We start from the raw sequence: 26,293 nt of genomic DNA on the forward strand, positions 1-26,293 counted from the left end.
AAAGTTTATTCGTGAAAAAACAAAAATAAACCTATCAAATATGATTTTATGTAAATTGAATTGGGCCTAGAGAGCTTCACTCTAGTTATCCAATTATTTGTTTAGGTTTTTTGTGGTGTCAGAATTAACTCTTTTAAAGTGTTTAAAGAATTTTTTTGGCTCATATGAGAATCTGATCATCAAAAAAAAGAAAAAATTCTCTTGTCACAAGTCCTTAAGTCATTTGACTTTGATGTGTCTCAAGAGTGCTTCCTTATGTCAGAATATCTGGGTTGGGGGATGGTGAGGAAATTCCTCGTCATAGAGTATCGTTCAGTAGGCTGGGGAATGCACTGATGGCATTGCAAAAGTAAGTTGAAAAACAAAATTTTCAAAGCTTTTTGTCTGGTACACCAGGCACATATTTTGTTGCACTTCTCAGTTGCTTTGGCTAGGATGTTTTATAAGCTGAAGGTTCATTGATTCTGTTGGGACTGATGCTAGCACACAAGCAAGTATAAATTCTGAACAAAAATGTGTTCTTTGGAAGGGCCCAGTTCATCCTGGTATTGGTTCTTGCATAATACTTAAACATCTCTTCATGGCAGAGGCAGTGTTTTCCAGAGTGCATACTTCACAACAACGAAAGAACTTTTTTGAACAGTTTGAGTTTATATTTTTGTCTCCTTTGTGATATTGGCATAAAAAAATATATATGTTTAAATAAGTAATGTTCTAAGATTTTATGTCAGCTTTTAAATTTTTAACTTGGTTTTCAAAGAAATTTAAACTCAAGGGAGTGTACCTTATAGAGTATGCAAATCTCATCCTACATATTTGAATTTTGGCGTTCGTTAAAAATAGAGTAGGCATAGCCAACCTAATGGTTAGACAGACTAGGTAGCCACCTGTGAGAAACAGGGCAACCACTGCTTTCCTCATTCTCTCTGCTCTCCTGGGAAATCTTCCTGACCATTAGAGCAGATAGGAATTCAGTGGTTAGAGCATCAATTTCCAGAATTTTTGGTCTCAGGAACTAATTTTTCAGTCTTAAAAATTGTTCAAGACTACAAAAAGCTTTTCTTTATGGGGGTTATATCTATGGATATTTATTGTGTTTAAAATTAAAACCAAAAACAATATTAAAAGTTTCACTTAAAAAAAAAACAAAAATAAACCTATCAAATGTTAATACAAATATTTTATGAAAAATAACTATTTTCAAAAAGAATTAATGGGAAGAGCGGCATTGTTTTACATTTTACAAATCTCTTTAAAGTCAGGCTTACTGTAATAGGCAGAGCTGGCTCTCACATCTCCCTTAAAAATCCTGCTGCAAGGTGGCATGTTGTGTAACCTCTGGAAACCTGCACTGTGCACTCAGGAGAGAGTTAGGGTAAAATAAGGAAAACAGTGTACTAGGATTGTCATAGAAATGGTTTGACTTTGCAGACCACCTCCAGAGATCCTCAGACCACACTTGAGAACCACTGGCCTAGAGCATCTTTTAAACTTTTTAATTCCTTTTAATGGAAACAGCCATGGTAGTAATGATACACCAGGAGTCTCAAGTTAGCAGCTTACATCCAGCTAGTAGACATGTTTGGTTAGTCCAAACATATATATTTTTAAATTTTATATTGTGATGTCTTTAGGCAGGATCCAAATTCCCCTGGTCCCCCAGGTAACCAACCATTCCATCCTCTTATATTATACGTAGACACCAGTTGTATCGTCTGCCTTGCCTGTGGGCCTTTGAGTGTTCATCCACTCACGTTTTAGGCCCATCTTTACCAATTTGTTCAGAGCTTTGTAAAGGGGCTGGGGAGGTATGGCATGCTGTACGAGGAAGGAGATGGAAGGCCCGAGCACGGAGGGACAGCAGCATACAGTCTGTAATTAGCTAATACTAGAATAATAACTAACATAAGGCTTTTAATGTGGCCCAGCAGTCATACTGTATTTCTTTAGTCTGGTCATTCTCCCATTTCCCTAGGTGAGAATTTTATTCCATGCTTTCTCCTCAAACGTCCAGCACCTCTGTCCTCATCTTCACTCAGCTCATTACCTTGCTTCCTGTGCCACTGAGAAAATAGTAGTCAGAAGACAACTTCATGAATTCCTGTAGCTACCTACCACCTAGTTTCATCTCGCCATATTGTCAGTGAACTTGCCCCTGCTCTTACCATGGGTCAGCCCTTCCTCTCCATCCCACGTGCCCTCCCATTCACAGTTCCTGCTCAGCACCTCTCCTCTCTGTCCTGCATCATTGATTTCTCTCTCTCTAATGGAGCATTCCCGTGGACATACAAATGTCCTATTATTTCTTCCATCTTAAGACTCTTACTGACCACCTCTGTACTCTTTCACCCTCCAGCTGTCATCCCATTTCTCTTCTTCCCATTATGGCAGAATGCTTCAAAAGAGTTGTCTTCATTTGCTGTCTCTAATTTATCTCCTGTCTTTCGTATACATTCATACCTTCTCACCCATGTCCTCTCTCTCCACTGTCTCCCGCTTGCTTCTTTCCCCGTCTCTCTGTCTCTGTCTCTCTCTCGGGCTTTTACTCTCATTTTTTTGTTGAGGCCACATTGTCCTCCTGGCTATTCCTTGAAACCCACAGTCATACTCCTACCTCAGAATGTTTGCATTTTCTGTTCCCTCTGCCTAGAATCTTCCTCCCTAGTTTACTGCATGGCTTATCCCCTCATGTCTTTCAGGATTTTTTCCCTGGTTATTATTTAAAAATTCAACTTCTTGCTCCTGACACACTCTTTACCCTTTTTCTGGTTTACTTTTCTATTACTTTATCATCATAGGTACTCCATTGTTGTTGTTGTTTTATGCCATCAAGTCAATTCTGACTCATAGTGACCTATAGGACAGAGTAGAACTGCCCCATAGAGTTTCCAAAAAGCAGCTGGTGGGTTTGAACTGCCAACCTTTTGGTTAGCAGCCGAGCTCTTAACCACTTCACCACCAGGGCAGCTGTGTATTCTATAGGATTACCTTATTGTCTGCACCACCCTTCCACCCCAAAGACTGTAAATAAGCTCCACGAAAACATGCAGGTGTATTGATTTTGATCACTCCAGAATCCCCAGTGCCTAGAATGATACCCGGCACACTGTAGATGCTTAATAAACATTTGGTGGTTGGTTGGATGGATGAACAGATGAAAGGAACACAGGAAAGGAGTGAACATCAAAAGATCTGGGCCCAAATCCTTCTCTGCTTACTAGCTGAGTGACTTTAGACAAATGACTTAGTCTTCACTGACCCTTTTGCTCTGTTCAGAAGTAAGGAAATAAAATAGGACCTATCTTACAGGACTGCTGGGTGAGTTCGTGTGTATTTAATTCCTGACTGGAAAGCCTTATACAAATGTTAGCCTGATAAGAAGGAAGTGAAGGAAGGGGGAAAGGCTTAAAGAGTCTAGTCATTGCCGAATGAAAGTGATCAGGAGTGCAGAAAACATTTTCTTGTTTCAGAGTTTTGAGTATTGCTAAGCCTGTTATTGAGGGCTCATTTTAAACATTGAAATAGACTTTAATTTCATTTACGTTATATTATATAGCTCTCTTCAGTGAATTGTGTGTTTCAGGAGTCTTCAAAGTATAGTCTGCAGACCACTGCTTATTCATAAACTATTTGTTACTGGCCTGCAGTGAGTAAGCCAGTCCAGAAATTGAGAGTAGGCATTTGGACACTTACAGCAATTAGACAGAATAATGTTATTTCTACTGAATCTAATAATAAGAAATTTGGACTTATATTTTACATATTGTCTATATCTTAATTTTATCCTTATTTTTCAAAAGTATTGGTCCTTGACGTGTTGGGAGGAGGGAGAATAAAAATCTGGTCCTGCATCACAGATGATTTGAGAAGTATTGTTCACCTATATGAAATGACAGTTTTGATCCTAGATAAGTAAACTGTTCCCTAAAAGTATGCAAAATTCATAGAATGTTGAATCCAGGATCACAGGTCACACTCCCCAAGGGATACCTCCTTATCTCATTTATGAACAGAAATAAGAGTGTTTCCTACAATAATTGAGGAAGTAGGAATATTACCTGGAGAATGCTGCTAAGCTTTTCAATACTTACCATAATTGTAATAGCTATAGATCAATAAATATTCATCAAATATTTTAACTTGTATTAGGCACTTTCACATATTATTTCTGAACCTATGTATAAGTTAACTAAAAAAGTTAAATAGCTCAGACGTCTGTCTTAAAGTTGTCCTTTGATCACCAGAATTACACTGGTCAGTGGTACAGGTATGCCACTGAATATTACTAAAATGAAGCTTTGAGCCATAACTTAAGTCTTAATTCAAATCCCTGTATGTTTATGTCTCTGTTTTTGTAAGTCTGAGGGTTCTAAGTCCATGCTGATTTGCATGGCTGATTTGTACAGAAACTAACTTCATCAGTTACGGCAAGAAAATTGGGATTCCTGGATTCAACAGCACACGTCATGCCTGTTTCACAGTTCCACATGAATCATTTTAAAAAGGATCCAAATTCATAGAGTAACGTTGGATTGTATCGTCCTCATAGGCAGCTATTAGGGTTTGTAAGTTGCTCCAAATTGATAGGAAAATTTCTACATTATGTGAATTGACCCAGAATTGGTTTTGAGGGTGAGAATGGCGCCTGATTCATCTTGATCTAGATTACATTTAGAAAATCTGGGATTCAGGGCATTTTCCAGGACTGTAGAAAGATTTCATCGGGATGTAGGGAGTCAGGCCAGGTCAAGAGTTAAATGATAAATGTTTGATTTCTTCCGGTTGAGACAAGTGTGATTTCCCTTATTGTTGGAGATCACCAGAGCAGATACTGTTGGACTCTACACTTTGATCACTTAGAAGTTAAGGGTTATTTCCTTTGACCATCCTGTCATCTGTCCTTAAAGGAACATTTAAAAAGTTAAGTTCTGAACACCTTTGAAGTTCTTCCATAATGTTAAATGTACCTTTTTCATTATACATTGATATAATTTAATTTTTAATTTATCAGACGCATCATAAAATGAAGAAATAAAACTTATTATTTTGGGACACACACATATTTTGTGAATGGCCCTTTCTGACTTGTTTATTAAAAACTTTGGAAATGGTGAGAATAACATGTTTTCCAATCGGAAACAAGCTGTTTCCATTTTTTTAAACTAATTCGCCCTTATGATGGTTTCTTTAAGAAACCATAAAGTAGATTTTTTTTTAATAACTTGGTTTGGCCTGTTTATTACCAAACTGTTATGGAATTTCACACATCTGTTTCAGAATGCAGCTTTTCGTAGACTACTGCACTGTTTCTCAATTTTAATAGGCCTCGTTTATCCTATAAAGCAGCCTACATTTTCTTACCTGATCAAGTCAGCAAACAATAGGGGTCAGATATGGCAAACAGTCTAACAAAAAGCACATGTCTAGCCGTCAGGGTGAGGTAGAGTCATATCAAGATGGCTTGAAGTTATTAACGGCAGTAAAATTTATGCTTCCTCCTGTTTTCCCAATTAAATCAAGAAGCCTTTTTTCTTAAGATTCTTCTATCACCAGCTGGTTCCAATACTGGGTGTGTGAATATCGCCTGCGGTGTCTCCATTTCTATATGGTAAAAGCTGGCCAAAGCACATTATTAACTCAGTGATGTCGACCTGTAGGCCAGAAAGCAGTCATTTTTAAGGGCTTTATTTTGGGCCTTATCATTTGTACCACAAGTATGCATATTTTGTAGAATGTATTACAAATAAGTTGTTGTAGTATGCTCTGGATGTAATAAAAGAATTCTCCAGACAAAGTAATAAAATAATTGAAGACAGGGTGAAAATACTGGAAAAATAAGCTATATGGCAAAATGCACAGTTGTACATACTGAAAAAGAATGAAAGTCCAACAAAAGTGTTGGATTTTACTGTACTCATTTAGTGAATACCTCTTACCGTAATATAGTGCTGTTTAGCATAATGGTAGATTTACAATTTCACTTTCTCATAGCTCTAAAATTAAATAATTGGACACAAAAATCACTTATCCATGAGTTACGGTATCATAAAGCTATTGTTGCATTCGATGTTTTATACCAATCAGTAAAAAAAAAAATCAGTATAACCTATAAATTCTGTCATTTCACCCCTTACCTCTTGATCTTTACCTAACTCATCTCAAATCTTTACTGAGGCTATCTAATGGTAGTGGGTGTGCGTCTGTAGTATATGCTCTAGCAAGTGAAGCGTGGAGTTACAGGTTTCCCCCGCTATCCAAAAGCAGCAGTCCTGTGAAACCTTTTGTAAGCCGAAACGGCCTAAAGCAAAGAAGCAGTTACCATTAACTTACACAGGAAGATCTTTTTACTGTTCCCAAACCCAAGAAGTAGCCTACCAAATAACACATAAAACCCTTACGAGCTCTTGTAGGCTTTTCTGATACCTTAGGGTGCATCTTGCTAATGGATGCACCAAATAAACAGAGATACAGTGCAGACACTGTCGAAGCTATGCTGGCTTGATGCTGAGATACTGAGTGTGGTTCCCAGGAAAGGAGCTTTGCAACGCCGCTCTCGCTGCTCAGGGTTTGCGCTGCCTCTTTTACAGCTCCCTGCAAAGCAAACACTGAACGCTATTCCCACCTTTCACCTTTTTCCATAAAAGCAAAAATCCTCTTCAGATTTCTTTTGATTAGCATAAACAGGCACTAATGCAGGTCTTTTGTAAAAGCAAAGTGGTGTAAAGCGACCTGTCGAAAAGTGGGGCATACCTGTATATGGAAAATACAGTGAAGATGTTCTAATATACTTTCAATATATTTTAATATCCCCATTGCCACTGAGTCGATTCCGACTCATAGCAACCTTATAGGACAGAGTATAACTGTCCCACAGGGTTTCCAAGGAACAGCTGGCGGATTCGAACTGCCGACCTTGTGGCTAACAGCCGAGCTCTTAAACACTGCACCACCAGAGCTCGTATTCTAACATAAAAAAAAAAAAAAGACGTGCTTATATTCCCACTTTTCTCTCATCTTTTCATGGAGCCTTTGTGACTTCAAAGAGTTATTTAGCAAAAAGCCATGAGGTGTGGAAGGGAATGAGAATCTGGTTAATAACATGGCTCATAACTGTGTTCTCACTCTGTTTTTACAAAGTGTTGGGCTGGGTCTACTGCAGAAGCAGAAATTTGGCTTTGAGTTCTGGTGTTCAGAACTCATATTTCTGCTCGAGTGAACCGTGAATGGAAAATCCCAAGTGTCTTGCAGAATTAGTAGTTGAATGGTGCTTTTACTAATCACTTCAGAGATGAAAAAACTGAAGACATTTAAAAATTCAAAACCCATCAGCATGCATTTTGCCCTTTAATTGGCAGAAAATCGATTGTGAGAGTAGTCCAGAGAGCCGTTTTTTTTTTTTTTTTTTTTTTCTCCTTCAGCTACTCCAGCTGAATTACAGCTGTAAATTTCTTTAAAAAGAATAAAAGGGCGGGGGGAAGGGGACAGGGAATGTTTCTTATAAACTCTTGAATGTACTTTATAAGTGCAATAATTCCCACAAAATCAGTTACTGGAGTTAATGACCAGTTTGTTAAGGCATTAACTGCACTCAGCTGGGAATGACCAATTTTTGGGGAATGGCTGCACAAATGTTAAGATAATTCAGTAACACTTTCAAATAATGATCCTGCTAATTAACGGTGAATTCCTGTGGAAATCCTATCAAAGTACTTAGGACCTCTGCATTTAATAGCCAGTGAGTTCATCATGATTCATGTTTATTACCATAAATACCAAAGGAATCATAATGACTAGGCCATTTTTCCCACCCTGTCCTTATTACTTGAACAGATTTGACTAGTCCACCTCCAGTCATTAAGGCCCTAGTTTTCAAAATATTCGGTCTTTTCACTGCTGTGCTCAGAATTCACAGAGCCTTTGGTGCTATGCCAGCATACAGAATGTTGGCAGCCTGTTTTGACTTGGGATACCGTTAGAGAATAATTGATGTCTGTAAGCCTTAAAGGAGCCCTTTTGAAATGCCTGCCACATGTAGAATGTGGAGGAACCGTAGCTGATTACCTGGAGTTTACAGTTCCTTGCGATGAATTCCTGTGGGAAAATCACCTCCCACCCCATTTCTTCCAGGAATTTATTTAGGGTATATAAGATTGCTTTTTTCTTAAGGTGTATATTGTAAGAACTCAGATATCCTTTCTTTCAATGAATGAAAAAGACTATAAGCTTATAATAAAGGATAAGCTTTTAATTTTACTTGGACCATTTAATCTCTTTTAATGACTGTTTATTGCTATGTGATCTGCAAATTAGCCTTTAAATAATAATGTGTTGGCTGCCAGAGAGCCTCTACTACTTTCTGTGCACAGCTGTGTTAGAAGTAATGAATTCAGGCTATTTCCAGATATATTCATTCCCACCCCAGGTGTTCACTTTTGTCCTGAATTGCCTTGTCCTTTTGTTGTAGCTGTCAGATGTCTGCCAGAAGCCAGAAAGTTATGGAATCCATTTTTATCAAGCGGCTAATCATTTATATAATCATCTATTATTCATTGAATTAGACACCTATGGTTCATATACTGTAGTCTTCATTTGTATAATTCTTTAGGGGAGAAATGAAATATGTGACTTTCAGCAGTGAACTAGAATCATCAAGATAACGAGACCACTTAAAAATATTTACGCCTCTTTCGTGGATAAAAGTACCAGTTTACCTTTTTTAGTCCCTAAATAAATACTGAAACAGGAAAAAACAGTAAGTTTTCTAGATATTTGTAAATCGGTTGTTTGAATTCTAGAGGATCTTTACCCAAAAAAATCCCAGAAGACACATGAGCAACTTGGGTTAGATAGATCTCCGAGTATAATATTAGATCTGTCATCACCTCCTTTCACACTCTGTCCACAGGAAAAAATATCATTGGCGCAGTACTGGTTAGTTGTATTCTGGTTTCTTTGTTCATCTGTGCTCAGCTCATGGGAGCTGGGGGGGAACACCTCTGATCATGTAAGTTTTATTTGTTGGGGACATGCTGTTTAAAGGTAAATGAAGTAGTATATCTAACTTTGAAGTTGGTCTTCGGTGTTTCAAACTTCTCTTTGTACTTGGTAGCCCATCACCTCCACAGCCATTCCCCACTCTGGGAATGAAAATAAGTAGCATTACAGATAAGGAAATACAAAGGAAAGCGGAGAGACTCACAATGTCTGTATGGTGGTGTGTGGGAGGGTTATTTTCTTTTCTCAAGTTTTATTTTCATTAAGGAATTTGTATCCCTGTGAGAATGAAAGAATGGTGAAGGTTATCAGATACAGGCAGGGGCAGACTATCCAATAAGCAAGGTAAGCATGGACTCGCTTGTTGTTACTTACTAATTTGTAGTGAACAATTTCGTATTTTTTCACCATATCAAAGATTCTGCTTCTAGGTATGGCTGGCATCTGTTTCTCTCCCAACCCTACAACACCTTCCTAAAGAATCAAACTCTTTTTTCAAATTTACAGTCCCTACGGGTGAATAACTCAGTAAGCAGGGTAAGCATGGGCTTACTTGTGTTCACCTGCTAATATATAGTGAACGATCTTACATGGTGTCATGGATTGAGTTGTGTCCCCCAAAAACATGTGTATCAATTTGACTGGGCCATGATTCCCAGAATTGTGTGGTTATACACCATTTTGCCATCTGATGTGATTTTCCTATGTGTTGTGAATCCTGTCTCTATGATATTAACGAGGTGGGATAGGTGGCAGTTTTGTTAATGAGGCAGGACTCAATCTACAAGATTGGATTGTGTCTTGAGCCAATCTCTTTTGAGATGTAAAAGGGAGATGTGAGCAGAGAGACAGGAGGACCTCATACCACCAAGAAAGCAGCACTGGGAGCAGAGCATGTCCTTTAGACCCAGGGTTTCTGCACAGAGAAGTTCTTAGTCCAGGGGAAGACTGAGGAGAAGGAGCTTCCTTCAGAGCCAACAGAGAGAGAAAGCCTTCCCCTGGAGCTGACACCCAGAATTTGGACTTCTTTTTTTACCCTACTAGACTGTGAGAGAATAAATTTCTCTTTGTTAAAGCCATCCACTTGTGGTATTTCTGTTATAGCAGCACTAGATGACTAAGACATGTGGGTTTCACTTTGATATGGTATGGTGAAATTCCTTGTGAAATTGTTCACTACAGATTAGTAAGTAAGCCCACGCTTACCTTGCTTATTGGATTATCCACCCCTGAATACAAATCACTGAGAGGGGAGCCTCAGGGTATAAGGTGACCCTCCCAGGTCAGTACTTTGGGAGTAGCAGAGCTTTACAGGAAAGTGACTAGGTAAAAGGACAAGTGGCTTAGCCACATGCTTAGAATATACTCTGGATCCTGTCTTGCTCCCCTCAGAGAAGTCCGGGCTGCCTTTCAGACCTGTTTTACATCTAATTGTATTTTACAGTTCTAGTCTTCAAGGATAGAAAAACACAAAGACAACACATGTATTAGGGTCACATGATGCTACTGTTCTACTGGGGAAACAGAAAAATGTTACTGTCAATATAATGTTATAAGAAGAAATGACATTTACTGCATTCATTCCCTATGTGCCAGACTCTGATAATTGACTTACCAGGATTCTCTCATCTAATTCTCATATAACAGAATTAGATTTGAGGTAGGTACAGTTATTATCCCGATTTCATAGATGAGGAAAATGAAGCACAAAGAGTTTAAGTAAACATTCACAGGGTGGTACAGCTAAAGCCACAGTTTGAACCCAAGCAGTCTGCCTCTAGAGCCTGAGCTTTTAACCACAATATTTATACTGCCTCTGTCTACTACTGGCTCAACTTGTAAGCTTCTAGTACCTTGTTTTTCTCAAAAAAAAAACACTGATTTGATAGCAGCTATTCTTTTTTTTTATTCTCTAAAAGTTTAGTAAGGTTAAGGACTTAGGCTGCTATAGGGCCAGGCCCTAAAACTGCTTGATGGTGAATGCCATTTGTCCCTCTCCAGAACTTCCTTCATCCATTGGAACCTACTGCATCTGGGCACAGGTTTTTGGGAAAATATCTGATTGCCTTTCCGCATTTCATCTCCTCTCTTCCCTTCCCCTGTCCATCTCCTTATTCTCTTCCCCAAGACTTTCAGATCCTACAGAGTCCCTTCTAACCACATCTCCTTCCTGTACTGTGATAACATATTTTTTTGGCATTTTGGTTCCACTCTTCTGCTACTTTCTAGAAGGCTTAGTAGAAAGTACATGCATGGGCTTTGTACTCAGACCTAGGTTTGAATCCCAGATTCACAGATGTGTTTCCTTTTGAGAGATTTATAACATCAACGAATGTTATTGCCTCATCTCCAAATCAAAGATATTATCTCTTCAGTTTTTGCAGGGCTTAGTGAAAAAACACATGCTAAACATGTAGTAGGAACAGGATCACTGTTTGCTTAATGCTTTCTCTTTCCCCTTCTCTCAAAGAATTGTGATTATAGAAAGATTGGCCTCCATAGCCTGTGTCCCTAGAGCTTCTGTTTTCCTCAGTCCTTTTGAGTATGCTGATCCTTTTAGATAAAGATTATGGGAAGTCAGGGAAATGTTCAGATTTGGCAGAAGAATTAGGAAGTATGGGAAAACTGCAAGGAACTTTCACCTTTGACTCGTGTAGAGAAAGAAGAAAGAGAAAGCAGAGGAGAGGAGACTTAGGACTGGCTGCAGAGCGAATCATTTTACTTTTTGAAAGTAGACATTTTGTTTCGCTGTGTAAAAGTAATATAATTTACGGACAGAGCCAAGATGGCAGACTAGTGGAATGCACCAAGCTACCCTGCTGCAACAAAGACCTGCAATACCAAGTAGAACACATACAGACATCAATCCTGGAACCCTGAACTTTGAATGAAAGGATAAATTATTAGATAGGAAGCCGGTGAAAAGAAGAAACTGATCGAAAACAGTGAACAAGATATGGAGTGGAGGTTCCCTGCCGTCCAGCATGGCACAGTAGAGCCATCTTGAGATAAAGCCAAAAACCCCACACAAAGAGCACAGAATGACACCTTCACAGAACTCCCAACAGAAGATAGAGGAATGGCACAGACATACCCAGAGCAAAGTAATGTCCTGTTTGCAGGCTGCAGCTCAAGATAGTACCCAGATACTCTCACATGGTAACCAGAGGAGCATGCTCCTACAGTCCCCACACTTCTGGCGAGTAGTGCCAAGAACTGCCCCACCCCAGCACCCCTGTCTGCCAGGGACCACAGTACAAACCCGCACCATTTCCCCCCCATCTAGACCTATCCCTCCCCCTCCCACCTCTCTCTTCCCCCCACTCATACCCCGCTGCACTACATCCGAGCAACTCGGCTTTACACATCTCCCTCCCTACCAGCCAGTCTGGCCGTGTCACGGTGGAGTGACCTGAACCTGTGCCCCCTCCCTCCACACTGGCTCTGCCCTGCTACTCCACAGCTAAGCACCCCAGCCCATGCCCCTCCCTCCCTGCTGGCTTTGCCCTCTACCCCACGGCTGAGCGAGCTGGCCCTGCACCCTTCCCTCAGCTCAACCCCAATGCACCACAGCTGAATGTCTTGGCCTTTCTTTTCCCTTCCTGCCAGCTCCGCACTGCAGCCCTGCAGCTGAGCAAACCTGCATCCCTCCCTCTGCACCGGTCTCCCCCACTACACCACAGCAGAGCATCCTGGCCTGTGCCCTTCCCTCCCAGCCAGCTCCACCCTGCTGCTCCACAGCGGAGCATCCCAACCTGTGCCCCTTCCTACCCACTGGTTCTGCCACACTGCTCTGCAGTCCAGCCACCCAGCCCCACGGCCCCTCCCTCCCTGCCGGCTCTGGCCCACTGTGCTACGTGCAGCCCAGCATCCTGGCCTGTGCCCTCTCCATCCCACTGTCCCACAGCTGAGCGATCTTGCCCAGGCACCTCCCTCCCCACCACCTCTACCTCACTACCCCACAGCTAAGCACCCTGGTCTGACCCCTCCCACCCTGCTAGCTCTGTCCCACTGTACTGCAGATGAGCATCCCAACCCATGCCCCCCTTTCCCAACCAGTTCTCCCCTGCTGTGCCACAGCTAAAAGTGCTGGCCTGTGCTGCTCCCTCCCTGCCAACTCTGCCCCACTGCCCCACAGCTTAGCATCCTGGCCAATACCCCTCCTTTCCCACTGGCTCCACCTCACTGCCCCACAGCTGAGCATCCTGACTCGTGACCCTCCCTTCTCATTGGCTCCACCCCCCTGTGCCACAGCCCTGTGACCCAACCCCATCGCCCCTCCCTCCTCACCAGCTCTACCCTGCTGCACTGCAGATAGGTGACTCAGCCCATGCCCCTGCCAGCACCACCATGCTATACCACAGCTGGGCCACCCAGCCCCATAGCCCCTCCCTCCCTGCCAGCTTCATCCCACTGTACCACAGCTGGGCAGCATGGGGCCATGCCCTTTCCGCCCCAATGCACTGCAGCTAAGGGGCCTGGCCCTGCACCTCTCCCTGACAGCTCTGCCCCACTTCCCCACAGTGAAGCATCCTGGCCTGTGAGCCTCCCTCCCAGCAGGCCCTGCCCCAATGCACTGCAGCCAAGCAGCCCAGCCCTGCACCACTTCTCTCCCCACCAGCTCCACCCCGCTGTGCCACAACTGAGCAACCCAGCCCCACACTCCTCCCCGCCACAGGCCGGGCATGTGGTGCCACAGCCAAGCAATCTAGCTTTGCGTTCCTCCCTTCCCACTGGCTCTGTACAGAAGCCCCTGCAACCGAGTGTCCCCCACCTCATGGCCTCCCTACCCCCCAGCTCTACCCTGCTGCATCACAGTTGAGCAACCTGCCCTGCCCATCCAGACAAGATGTTGAGAGCTCTTGTGCCCACAGACAAACAAGAAACAAAACATGCCCAGTCCATCCACCCCTACATATCAAAACAAACCAAATAAGAATGAAACAAACATACAATCAATAAAGAAAATAACACCTGAATATCTCAGAGATAGCAGACAATATCAAAACATATAAAAAAGCAGGACAAGATGGCTCCAGCAAGTGACCACGTCAAAGAATTAAATAACCTTCCAGTAGAAGGAAAGGCGGTGCAACCACCCGATATGGAATTCAAAAGACTAATATTTAGGGCTCTGCAAAAGATTAGGAAAGAGATCAAGAAAAAAACATAGGTAAGACCAAGGGAAAAATAGACAAAATCATGTAAAACACAGACAAAACCAATGAAAACAGCCAAAATCAACAAAATAGAAGAACTCAGGAAAATAACACAAGAACAAAATGTCAAAATAAACAATTAGAAATCATATAAAAACAGCAACTAGAAATCCAAAACATAAACAACACAATTTCAGAAATGGATAATTCAATAGAAGGTTTTTGAAACAATGGAAGACAGAATCAGAGAGATTAAAGACAAATCCATGGATGCCACTTTGAAGAAAAATCAGAAAAAAATGAAAAATAAAACCTAAGAATTATCTGGGACCCAGTCAAGAACAAAAATGTGTATGTGTGATCGGAGTTGCAGAATGGGAAGAAAATAACACAGAAACGTTTGTTGAAGATTTGCTGGCAGAAAACTTCCCAAATATCATGAAAGACAAAAAGCTGGCCATCCAAGAAGCTCTACAAACGCCATATTAGGATTGACACCAAAAGAAAGTCACCAAGACATATCGCAGTCGCACTTGCCAAAACCAAAGATGAAGGAATCCTGAGAGCAGCTCGAGACAAAAGAAGTCACTTACAAAGGGGAAAAAATAAGAGTAAGCTGTGATTACTCAGCAGAAACTGTGCAGGCAAGAAGGCAATGGGATGACAACCATAAAACCTTGACAGAAAAAAACTGCCAACCAAGAATCATATATCCTGTAAAACTATCCCCCAAATACAGTGGTGAAATTAGGACATTTCCAGATAAACAGAAATTAAGGAAATTTGTAAAAACCAAACCAAATTTGCAAGAAATATTAAAGGGAATCCTATGGATACAGAACCTTTTATGGATACAGAGCCAACAACATCAGACAACAACCTAAGGCAAGGACAGAGGACAGCATCAGCCAGATATCACCCTAGGGAAAGAACTCTCAATAATAAAACAATGCTAAAAGATTTAAAACAGGAAACCAGAGACATCAATCTGTAAATGACGATAACGTCAAAACAGTAAAAGGGGGAATAAACAGTGTAGGCATAGAACTTTCAAGTGGAGAGGAAATCAAGGCAATATCAAGTAATAAATGACAGGTTTAAACTTAGGAAGATAAGTATAAACTTCAGCATAAAAACAGAGAGTTAGCAAACCAACACATCAAAATAAAAAACAAAGACTCAATAGACACAAAATTTATAATAACAAAAGAAATGAAAAGAAATTACACAAACAAAAGGAGCTCAACATAGGAAAGTAAGAGAAACAAAGAAAACACCACCACCACAAAAAAAAAGCAGAACAAAATGACAGCAATAAACTCACAGCTATCAATCAAACAATGTAAACGACTTAAATGCACCCATAAAGAGACGGGACAGAGGACAATATGCTTTCTACAAGAGACACATCTTAGACACAAAGATATAAATATATTAAAAACCAAAGGATGGGAAAAATATATTAAGCAAACAGCAACCAAAAAAGAGCAGGAGTGACAATACAAATCTGAGATAAAATAGACTTTAAGGCAAAATCCGCCATAGAAGACAAGGAAGGACATTATATAATGATTAAAGGGACAATTGACCAAGAAGACATTAACCTTAATGTGATCATTAAGGTTGTGTGTCAACTTAGCTGGGCCATAATTCTCAGTGGTTTGGCGGTCATGATGTAGTTTGGCAGCCATGTAGCAGTGGAATCACCTCTATGATGAGATCTGATATAATGTGATCACTTCTGTGATGGGACCCGTTGTGAGTAGCCAGTCAGTTGAAAGGGAATTTCCTTATGGGTGTGGCCCACATCCAGTGTATATGGACTTTCTGGCAAAGCTCACGGGCTTTTGCTCTGCTCTGAATCCTGCATTTGGCTTGTCAGCATCTGACCTCTAGGCCTTGGGACTTGGGCCAGCAACCTGCCGTCTTACCTGCCAATCTTAGATTTACCAGCCTTTGCAGCCATAAGACAGCAGCCTGATGTCTGACCTGTGGATCTTGGGTTCGTCAGCCCCTGCAGCTACATAAGTCAAGAGAAGCCCCAGCCTGATGCCTGACCCACAGACTTGGAACTTGCCAGCATGAGCCATTTCCTTGATATATACGCTTCACTGATTTTCCTTCTCTAGAGAAACCAACCTAAGGAATGTAATAAATATCTATGCAGCCAATTATAGGGCTCCAAAATACAAGAAAATAAACTCTAACAGCACTGAAAAGAGAAATAGTTCCACAATAATAGTAGGCGACTTCAACACACTATTCTCGGTAAAGGACAAAACATTTAGAAAAAAACTCAACACAGATACAGAAGATCTAACAGGCACAATCAATCAACTTGATCTCATAGACATATATAGAACACTCTACCTAACAGCAGCAAAGTATAGTCTTTTCCAATGCACATGGAACATTCCCAGAATAGACCACATTTCAGGTGACAAAGCAACCCTCAATAAAATCAAAAACATCAAAATAATACATAACATCTTACCTGATCACAATGCAATAAAAATAGAAATTAATAACAGGAAGAGCAAGAAAAAAAAAATGAAAACTGAATAACACCTTGCTGAAAAAGCACTGGGTAATAGAAGAAATCAAAGAGGGAATTTAAAAATTCCTAGAATCAAATGAGAATGAAAACACATCATACCAAAACCTTTGAGACACAGCAAAGGCAGTGCTCAGAGGTCAATTTATTGGAATAAATGCATACATCAAAAAAGAAGAGAGGGCAAAAATCAAAATGTTAACCCTATAACTCAAAGAGAACAGCAAAAGAAGCCCACAGTCACCAGAAGAAAGGAAGTATTAAAGATCAGAGCAGAAATAAATGGAATAGAGAATAGAAAAACAGTAGAAATAATCAGCAAGCCTAAATGTTGGTTCTTTGAAAAGATCAACAAAATCAACAAACCAATGGCCAAACTGACAAAAGAAAAACAGAAAAGAAAGCAGATAACTCAGATAAGAAATAAGATGGGAGACATCATAACAGACCTAACTGAAATAAAAATTTCTTATTTAACTGAAATAAAAAAGAACATAACAAAGTACTATGAAAAACTATACTCCAACAAATTTAAAAACCTACAGGAAATGGACCAATTTTTAGAAGCACACTACCTACCTAAACTAACAAAAACTGAGGAAAAAAATCTGAACAGACCCATAACGAGAAGAGATTGAAAAGGTAACAGAAACTCCAAACAGAAAAATCCCTGGCCCAGACAGCATTACTGGAGAATTCCACCAAACCTTCAGACAGGAGCTCATACCAGAACTATCCAAACGATTTCAGAGCATAGAAAAGGAAAGAATACTCCTGAATTCATTCTGTGAAACCAGCATGATCGTGATACCAAAGCCAGCAAAGACACCACAAAAAAAGAAAATTACAGCCCAATATCTGTCGTAAATATAGATGCAAAACTTCTAGCCAATAGAATTCAGCATCATATCAAAAAAAAAAAAAACACCATGACCAAGGGGATTCATACCAGGTGTGCAAGGATGGCTCAACATTAGAAAATCAATCAACGTGATCCACCACATAAAGAGAACAAAAGAAAAGAATCACACGATCATCTCAGTCAATGTAGAAAAGGCATTTGATAAAGCCCAACACCCATTCCTGATAAAAACTCTCAATAAAAGGAAATTCCTCAACATAATAAGAGGCATCTATACAAAACCAACAGCCAACATCATTCTCAATGGAGAGAGCCAGAAAACATTCCCCCCTAGAACAGAAACAAGACAAGGATGCCCTTTATCACCACTCCTATTTAACATTGTGCTGGAAGTTCTAGCTACAGCAGTAAGGCAAAATAAATAAATAAATAAATAGAGTGTATCCAAGTTAGTATGGAAAAAGTAAAACCATTCCTGTTTGCAGATGATACGATATTGTACATAGAAAACCCCAAAAATCCTGTCTTAGTCATCTAGTGCTGCTATAACAGAAATACCACAAGTAGATGGTTTTAACAAAGAGAAGTTTATTCTTTCACAGTGCAGTAGGCTAGAAGTCTGAATTAAGGGCGCCAGCTCCAGGGGAAGGCTTTCTCTCTGTCAGTTCTGGAGGAAGGTTCTTGTCATCAGTCTTCCTCTCGGGTCCCAAGGACACTCTGTGCTCATGGCACTGTTTTCTTGGTGGTATGAGGTCCCCATGTCTCTCTGCTCAATTCTCTCTTTTATATCTCAAAAAGATTGGCTTAAGGTACTATCTAATATTGTGTATCTCATTAATATAACTTCCCCTAATCCATCTCATGTGATTTACAGCACATAGGGAAATCACATAAAAGTAGAAAATCACACAATACGGGGACTTGTGGCCCAGCCACGTTGACAGATATTTGGGGGGACATAATTCAATCCATGACGAATTCCACAAGAAAACTACTGGAACTAATAGAATGATTGAGCCAAGTAGCAGGATCAAGATCAACATACAAAAATCAGTTGGATTCTTATATGGCAACAAAAAAAACTATGAAAAGGAAATTAGGAAAATAGTACCATTTATAATAATAATAATAAAAAAATAGCACCTAAAAAAAATAAAATACTTAGGAATAAATCTAACCAGGGATGTAAAAGACCTATACAAAGAAAACTACAAAACATTACTGCAAGAAAACAAACGAGACCTACATAAATGGAAAAACATACCATGCTCATGGATAGGAAGAGTCAACACTGAAAATGTCAGTTTTACCCTAAGTCATCACAAATATAATGCATTCCCAATCCAAATACCAACAGCATTCTTTAATGAGATGGAAAACTAATTGTTAACTTTATATGGAAAGGTAAGAGGACCCAGATAGGTAAAGCATTATTGCAGAAGAAGAGCAAAGTAGGAAGCCTCACACTACCTGATCATAGAACCTACTATACAGCCACAGTAGTCAGAACAGCCTGGTAGTGGTACAGTGACAAACACATAGACCAGTGGAACTGAATCGATAACCCAGATATAAATCCGTCCACCCTACAGTCAGCTGATCTTTGACAAAGGCCCAAAGTTCATTAAATGGGTAAAAGATAGTCTCTTTAACAAATGATGCTGACAAATTGGATGTCCATCTGTAAAAAAATGAAACAGGACCCACACCTCACACCATATACAAAAACTAACTCAAAATGGATCAAAGACCTAAATGTAAAACCTGAAACTATAAAGATCATGGAAGAAAAAATAGGGTCAACGCTAGGGGACCTAATATATGGCATTAATAGGATATAAGCCATAATTAACAATCCACAATCACTAGATAACTGAAGCTCCTTAAAATTAAACACTTAGGCTTGTCAAAAAACTGCACCAAAAGAGTAAAAAGAGAGCCTACAGGTTGGGAAAGTATTTTTGGCCACAACATATCCCACAAGGGTCTGCTTTCTAAAACCCATGAGATACCGTGTCTCAGGCTGGGTTCTCTAGAGAAGCAAAACCAGTAAAGCAAATAAATATATATTGAGAGAGACATATAAATATTGATATGTTTATGTCACGGAGATGGCTCATGCGATTGTAGAGGCTGGAACGTCCCAAGTCCGTGGATCAGGATAGAGGCTTCTCCTGATTCACGTAGCCGCAGGGGCTGGCAAACCCAAGATCAGCAGGTTGGAGAATAGGGCACTTGTTCACAGGCTGTGAAGATCAACGAATCCCAAGATTGGCAGGTAAGCTGGTAGCTCAAGTCCCAAGAACCTGAGGTCAGATGAACAGGAGCCAGCTGTAGGATCCAGAGCATGCAAAAGCCAGAACGTCCACACAGCCAAGGAAACTCCCTTTCAACTGATTGGCTGCTCACAGCAGATCCCGTCATGGGGGTGATCACATATAAACACTGAGAATCATGGCCCAGCCAAGTCGACACACAGCCGTATGTTCTACATCCGACTTTGCTGAGTAGCATCCAGAGTAGTAAAAGCTTGCAAGTGGCCATCTAAGATACATCTGCTGTTCCCATCCAGAGCAATGGAGAATGAAGACAAAGACGCATGGGAAATATTAGTCCAAAGGACTAGTGGACCACAAGTACCACTGCCTCCACCATGACTAGATGGTACCCAGCTGCTACAGCTGAGCTCTCAGAGAGGGATCACAATAGAGGGTGCCAGACAGAGTGGGAGAAAAGTGTAGAACAAAATTCAAACTCAAGAAAAGAGGCCAGATTTCCTGGCCTGACAGAGACTAGAGGAACCCTGAGATTATAACCCCCAGAAACCCTTTTAACTTAGGAACTGAAGTCACTCCTGAAATTCACCCTTCAGCCAAAGATTAGACAGGCCTATAAACAAACAATAACATACGTGAGGAACGTGCTTCTTAGCTCAATCATGTAGATGAGACCCAGTGGGTAACACCTGCCCAAAAGCAAAGACGAGAAGGCAGAAAGAGACAGGAAAACTGGACAAATGGCAAGGGGGAACCCAGGATGGAGAAAGGGAGAGTGCTGACACATTGCGGGGATTTCAACCAGTGTCACAGAACAACTTATGTATAAATTGTTGAATGAGAAACTAATGTGCCCTGTAAAGTTTCACCTAAAACAATAAAAAATAAATACATAGCCCCGCACCTTAGTTACTATTGGAGCTCTGGTGGTACAATAGTTGAGCAACGGCTACTAATCCAAAATGTCGGCACTTCGAATCCACCAGCCACTCCTTGGAAACTGTATGGAGCAGTTCTACTCTGTCCTATAGGGTCACTGTGAGTTGGAATTGACTCCAGGCCAATGGGTTTTGTTTTGTTTTGTTGAGTCATGTATTCAAACTAATCAATCCAAATAGTCCACATTCATGTTTCCAATCAATCACTGTAAAGCCCCTTCGAGTTGCTCTGCTTCGTGATCTTGCAACTTCCAGTCAGCATATTGTAACCTAGTTCCTGGTTTCCAGCCTCCATCTGTCCCCCAAGAAACGTCTGCTGCTTGGATTCGTGGGTCTTTACTCTGTGTGGGCTATCATCTCCCCATTCGAGTGTTTCTTATGTTTAATAATCTGTTTTTACTTAAAAAAAAAAAAAGGAATATGTTGTTATTTCTGAGATCTGTTATATGTTTTATTCATTAAACGGATTCTTATTCTAACACCTGTCTCTTTTAACCTGGGTTATTCTTTGAAGTAACAAAGACTTTCCCTGTTACCCTTTTTATGGAATGGATATCTCCAAAGGTTTGTATTTATTTCCTCTCACCTTACAGGAATAAAAGGAGCCCTGGTGGGACAGTGGTTAAAACTCTCGACTGTTAACCAAAAAGTCAGAGGTTTGAAACCACCAGCAGTTCTGCGGGAGAAAAATGTGGCAGTCTGCTTCCATAGAGATTTACAGCCTTAGAAACCCTATGGGGTACTATGAATTGGAATCAACTCTATGGCAGTGGGTTTGGTTTGGTTTGTTTTTTTTTACAGGGATAACATGCCACCATAGGACAGTGCTTTTTAGAATTCCTTCGTTTATACCTTTATAGGAGGCTAACTATTCTGGAGCATACGATAGCTTCCTATTTCATTCCTGGTCCCACACTGGATTTTAATATGTTTGATCATTTGCTTTGATATTGAACAGTCTTTTATATTGGCTATTGATTTCTCTTTGTTACTTTTACCATTTAGCAAGTTCTGTGACTTGGAAGTCTACTTTTAAGTGAATCCACTGCATAGGGAAAATACTTTCAGTAATATTTTCAAATAATATTTTGTACAAATTAAGTATGATTACAGCTATACCCACACCTGAAGAACAGATAAACAGTTTAGCAGTGACACACTTACCTTCAGAACGTAAAAATTTGTTTTGAGTCCCCATTTGAAAATATTTAAAATGTATTAGACATTTTAAATGCCTCCTTAGGGAATAAAGTGAAAATTTTTCATTTTTAGTCTACATAACATGAAAACTTGTACAAAAGTATGTTTTCCTATGGCAAGTATGATTTATACTAGAACACTAAAATTTTCTCCAAACAAAATTCTCACCCCCAAATACCTGTTGTTGTTGTTGTTAGGTGCCGTTGAGTCGGTTCCTATGCACAACAGAATGAAACACCGCCCTGTCCTGAGCCATCCTTACAATCGTTGTTATGCTTGAGCTCATTGTTGCAGCCACTGTGTCAGTCCACCTCATTGAGGGTCTTCCTCTTTTCCACTGACCCTGTACTCTGCCAAGCATGACGTCCTTCTCCAGGGACTCATCCCTCCTGACAACATGTCCAAAGTATGTAAGACGCAGTCTCGCCATCCTTGCCTCTAAGGAGCATTCTGGCTGCACTTCCTCCAAGACAGGTTTGTTCGTTCTTTTGGCAGTCCATGGTATATTCAATATTCTTCACCAACACCACAATTCAAAGGCATCAACTCTTCCTCAGTCTTCCTTATTCATTGTCCAGCTTTCACATGCATATGATGTGATTGAAAATACCATGGCTTGAGTCAGGCGCACCTTAGTGTTCAGGGCGACATCTTTGCTCTTCAACATTTTGAAGAGGTCCTTTGCAGCAGATTTGCCCAATGCAATGCGTCTTTTGATTTCTTGACTGCTGCTTCCATGGCTGTTGATTGTGGATCCAAGTAAAATGAAATCCTTGACAACTTCAATCTTTTCTCCGTTTATCATGATGTTGCTCATTGGTCCAGTTGTGAGGATTTTTGTTTTCTTTATGTTGAGGTGTAACCCATACTGAAGGCTGTGGTCTTTGATCTTCATTAGTAAGTGCTTCAAGTCCTCTTCACTTTCAGCAAGCAAGGTTGTGTCATCTGCATAATGCAGGTTGTTAATGAGTCTTCCTCCAATTCCGATGCCCTGTTCTTCTTCATATAGTCCAGCTTCTCATATTATTTGTTCAGCATACAGATTAAATGGGTATGGTGAAAGAATACAACCCTGATGCATATAACTAAACTAGTATGTATAAATACTATATTCCCTATAGCTATTACTTGTGTTTCTGACTTACTAGTATTAAATATCACTTTTTCTTATATTATTATACCTCAGCTTTCTATCAAAGCCTATAGTCATTATTCTTAGAGCTTATCCCTCTAACTTTAATTCAGTTTTTCTCCATAGATTATATATAAAGTTCTTCAAACAATAAAAGGCACCATAAGGGAAAAGAGTTGTAATTGTTTCCCACATGTTTTATTTCCAAGAGGTTGAATTCATGTATTCCAAGATTTTGAGTTATGGTGAAAATGTTTACCAGTATTCATCTGATAGACATATAATAGATTTTAGGATTTCTGTTTTATTCCAAGGAGTCTTATACATTGATATTAAAAGCAATAGGAAATAGACTTCCGCCAAACAATTTTAAAGTCTGGATTCAAAAGAATCATATTTTTAAGATACATTTCATTCTATTCTAAGTCAGAGTATTATCAACCTTTTGTACCTGGAAGGCAGTTTCACCTCAGGATATAAAAATGTTTAAGAGAGGTGACATAGCTTGGTTAAGATTTGGAATCCGAGAGACCTGTGTGTGTTTCAGTCCCTGCTCAGCCACTTAGAAGGCTGTGTGGCAAGCATTTTTCTTTAAACTTCAGGTTCCTCACCTGAAACGCAGGAAGGATCCCTATTTGACTAATTGTTCTGAAGATTAGATGACATATAGCCTGTTTAGTTTAGCACTTTATATGTGGTAAATGCTTAATAAAGAGCTAAGCCCATCACAAATGAAATTGCCATGAGTTGGAATTGACTTAAAAACAATGTGGTTTGGTTTTTTTTCTTTGCTTGCTTGCTTGTTTTATTAGTCAGTACATATTTATTAAGTACCTACTTTGTGCTAGATGCTGTTCTTGGGGGCTGGAGTAATTGCACTGAATAATAAGATCCTTGTTTTCTAGTTGTTGTTGTTGTCGTCGTCGTTGTTAGGTGCCGTTGAGTCTGTTCCGACTCAGCTACCTTATATATTAGATAAAAATACACCAGGTGGTAAGGAAGAACAAAGTAAAGTTGGGAGATAACGGACTGCTATACTTTTTTAACTTACTTTTAAAAGATTCCCTGAAAGTCCTTAAAACACTTCTGATTCATATCTGAAGCTCTCATACATAGACAGTAATTTCTGTCTTGGGCTAAATGTGCTTAAATATTCACTTTTAGCCTCTGATGTTTAAATAATAAAAATAGAATTAATCAGCAGATATTTATTGTGAACTTGCACGTACTATGCTAAGCCTTGTGAGAACACCAAAGTTTATGTCCTCTAAAGAATTTCTACCTTCCATGAGAGGATATGCCTAACGTGTGAAAATTTTTAATGAGACTAGAAAGCAGTATTTTAAAAAACACTAAGTATTTTGTGCTGTGGTTCCACTTATCCTCCATGTTAAAATGTATTTTAAAATATTCTTGATTTGTTTATCAACCAAATATACCTATGCACTTGTTTTTTGTTTTTATTTCTTTAACTCTAAAGATCTTCAAGGATTTCTCATAGCCCAAAATTTTCTAAATGAATATTGTTTATTTGGATAAAACTTTTAGCTGAACAATTTTTCTGTGTCTAGTTTTGTCACTGATTTTGAGATCATGCATAAGTCTGTAAAATATGGTCTATCTAAAAGCAGGTAGAAGAATTACATGACATATTAAAGTCCCGTTTGATTATTGAAATCTGTGATATGTCATTCACTTTTTTTCAGTTTCAAAGTTTGTTAAAATTAGAATAATCTTACCTCTGAAGTTCTGAGGCAATTCTTAGACTATACTTAATTTATAGTCTTTTACATTTTCTAGTCATGTATTTTTTTTTTTTTTTTAGGTTACAAATACTGTTCCACTTCTTTCATCATTTGATGATTTTTCTAGTTTCTGATTCATAGGAATCAAGTATACTTTTTAATTTCTGATACATCATCACTGTCACTGAACTAAATTAATCACAGATTTTGATAGAACAGTAGGGTGGGAAAATCAGTGACCCAGTCTGGCTTATATTGGGCTATTAAAAATAATTAATTCTTAGAGCTATGATCAACTTTTTTTCAAAAATACACCTTGAAAAATAGACATTCTCTCTTAGAAATTAGTAATATTTCACAGATGACGTGAGTGTGCTCCACACTTTGGAATTGAAATAGGGAGCTCAATTTATTTCCAGATTAGGGTTGTATAAGGATTCGATTCAGTAGTTTAAAAGTTGTTGTGTGCTAGTTTGAGTATGTCATACTCCCCTACAGTATGTATATGTACATATCGCCATCACCATATCCCTGATTGTTTTTTTATTCCCAGGAAATGAAAACTACAAACAAATAGCAATGTGTATTCTCTACCACATCAGCATGGATGACCGCTTTAAATCCATGTTTGCGTACACTGACTGTATACCACAGGTGAGTGGTTTCAGCGTTTTAAGAAACATTCAACAAGCATGTGTTTTTCACTCTCTTCTCTTGATCTTGCCCAATTTACTTTTTAAAAATATATATATATAAAATTCCCTGTTTATTAATAATATAAATTTGTTAGAGAAAATTTGGAAAGTAAAGAACAGTGTAAAACCCAGAGATAACCATTTAATATTTTGGGTCACTTCGTTCCACATACTTAAAAAATACTCATATATTGGCTTTATATGGTATATATAATTGCCTATTGCATTACTTAATAAGTCATAAATATGCTTTCATGTCATTAAACAGCCTTCAAAAACTATTTCTAATGGTTGTATAATATTTCATGGATGTACCATAATTTAACCACTGTTAAATTGTATGTTTAAACTTTTTTTTCAGTTTTTCACATATAAATGTGTAAGCAAATGAAATCATGTAGAATAAGTATCATAGTACATAAATCTTTATCCACATTTCTGAGTTTTTCTGTAACTTAAATTCCTAAAAGTAGAAGTACTAATTCAGCAGGTATGAACACTTTTGTATTTGATTCATTATGGTCAGATTACCTTTCAGGAATACAGAAGTATATTCCTAACTAGCATTTCATTTTTGACAAGACTGGCTATTACCATTTCTCTAAAAGTGTGGTGTCTCATTACTTCTTTTCATTTGCATTTCACAAATATTGGAGAGGTTGAGCATTTTTTCATATGCTTTTATCCATATTCTATTACAAATTTTTCATGTCCCATTTTTGTATTGCCATGTTAAGA

The 26,293-nt window shown here is 39.3% G+C and overlaps 1 protein-coding gene across 3 annotated transcripts in view; it reads left to right on the forward strand.

Annotated features, from left to right (window-relative positions):
• Positions 1 to 26,293, forward strand: part of KIFAP3 (kinesin associated protein 3) — a 267,451-nt gene that overhangs the window by 127,052 nt on the left and 114,106 nt on the right. For all 3 annotated transcript variants that reach the window (XM_049881269.1, XM_049881271.1, XM_049881270.1), the window contains exon 11: positions 25,414 to 25,514. In XM_049881269.1, coding sequence (XP_049737226.1) covers positions 25,414 to 25,514 — 101 coding nt within the window. The remainder of the gene's footprint in view (positions 1 to 25,413; positions 25,515 to 26,293) is intronic.

Source organism: Elephas maximus, chromosome 3 (genome assembly GCF_024166365.1).
Source record: "Elephas maximus indicus isolate mEleMax1 chromosome 3, mEleMax1 primary haplotype, whole genome shotgun sequence".
Taxonomy (NCBI): domain Eukaryota; kingdom Metazoa; phylum Chordata; class Mammalia; order Proboscidea; family Elephantidae; genus Elephas; species Elephas maximus.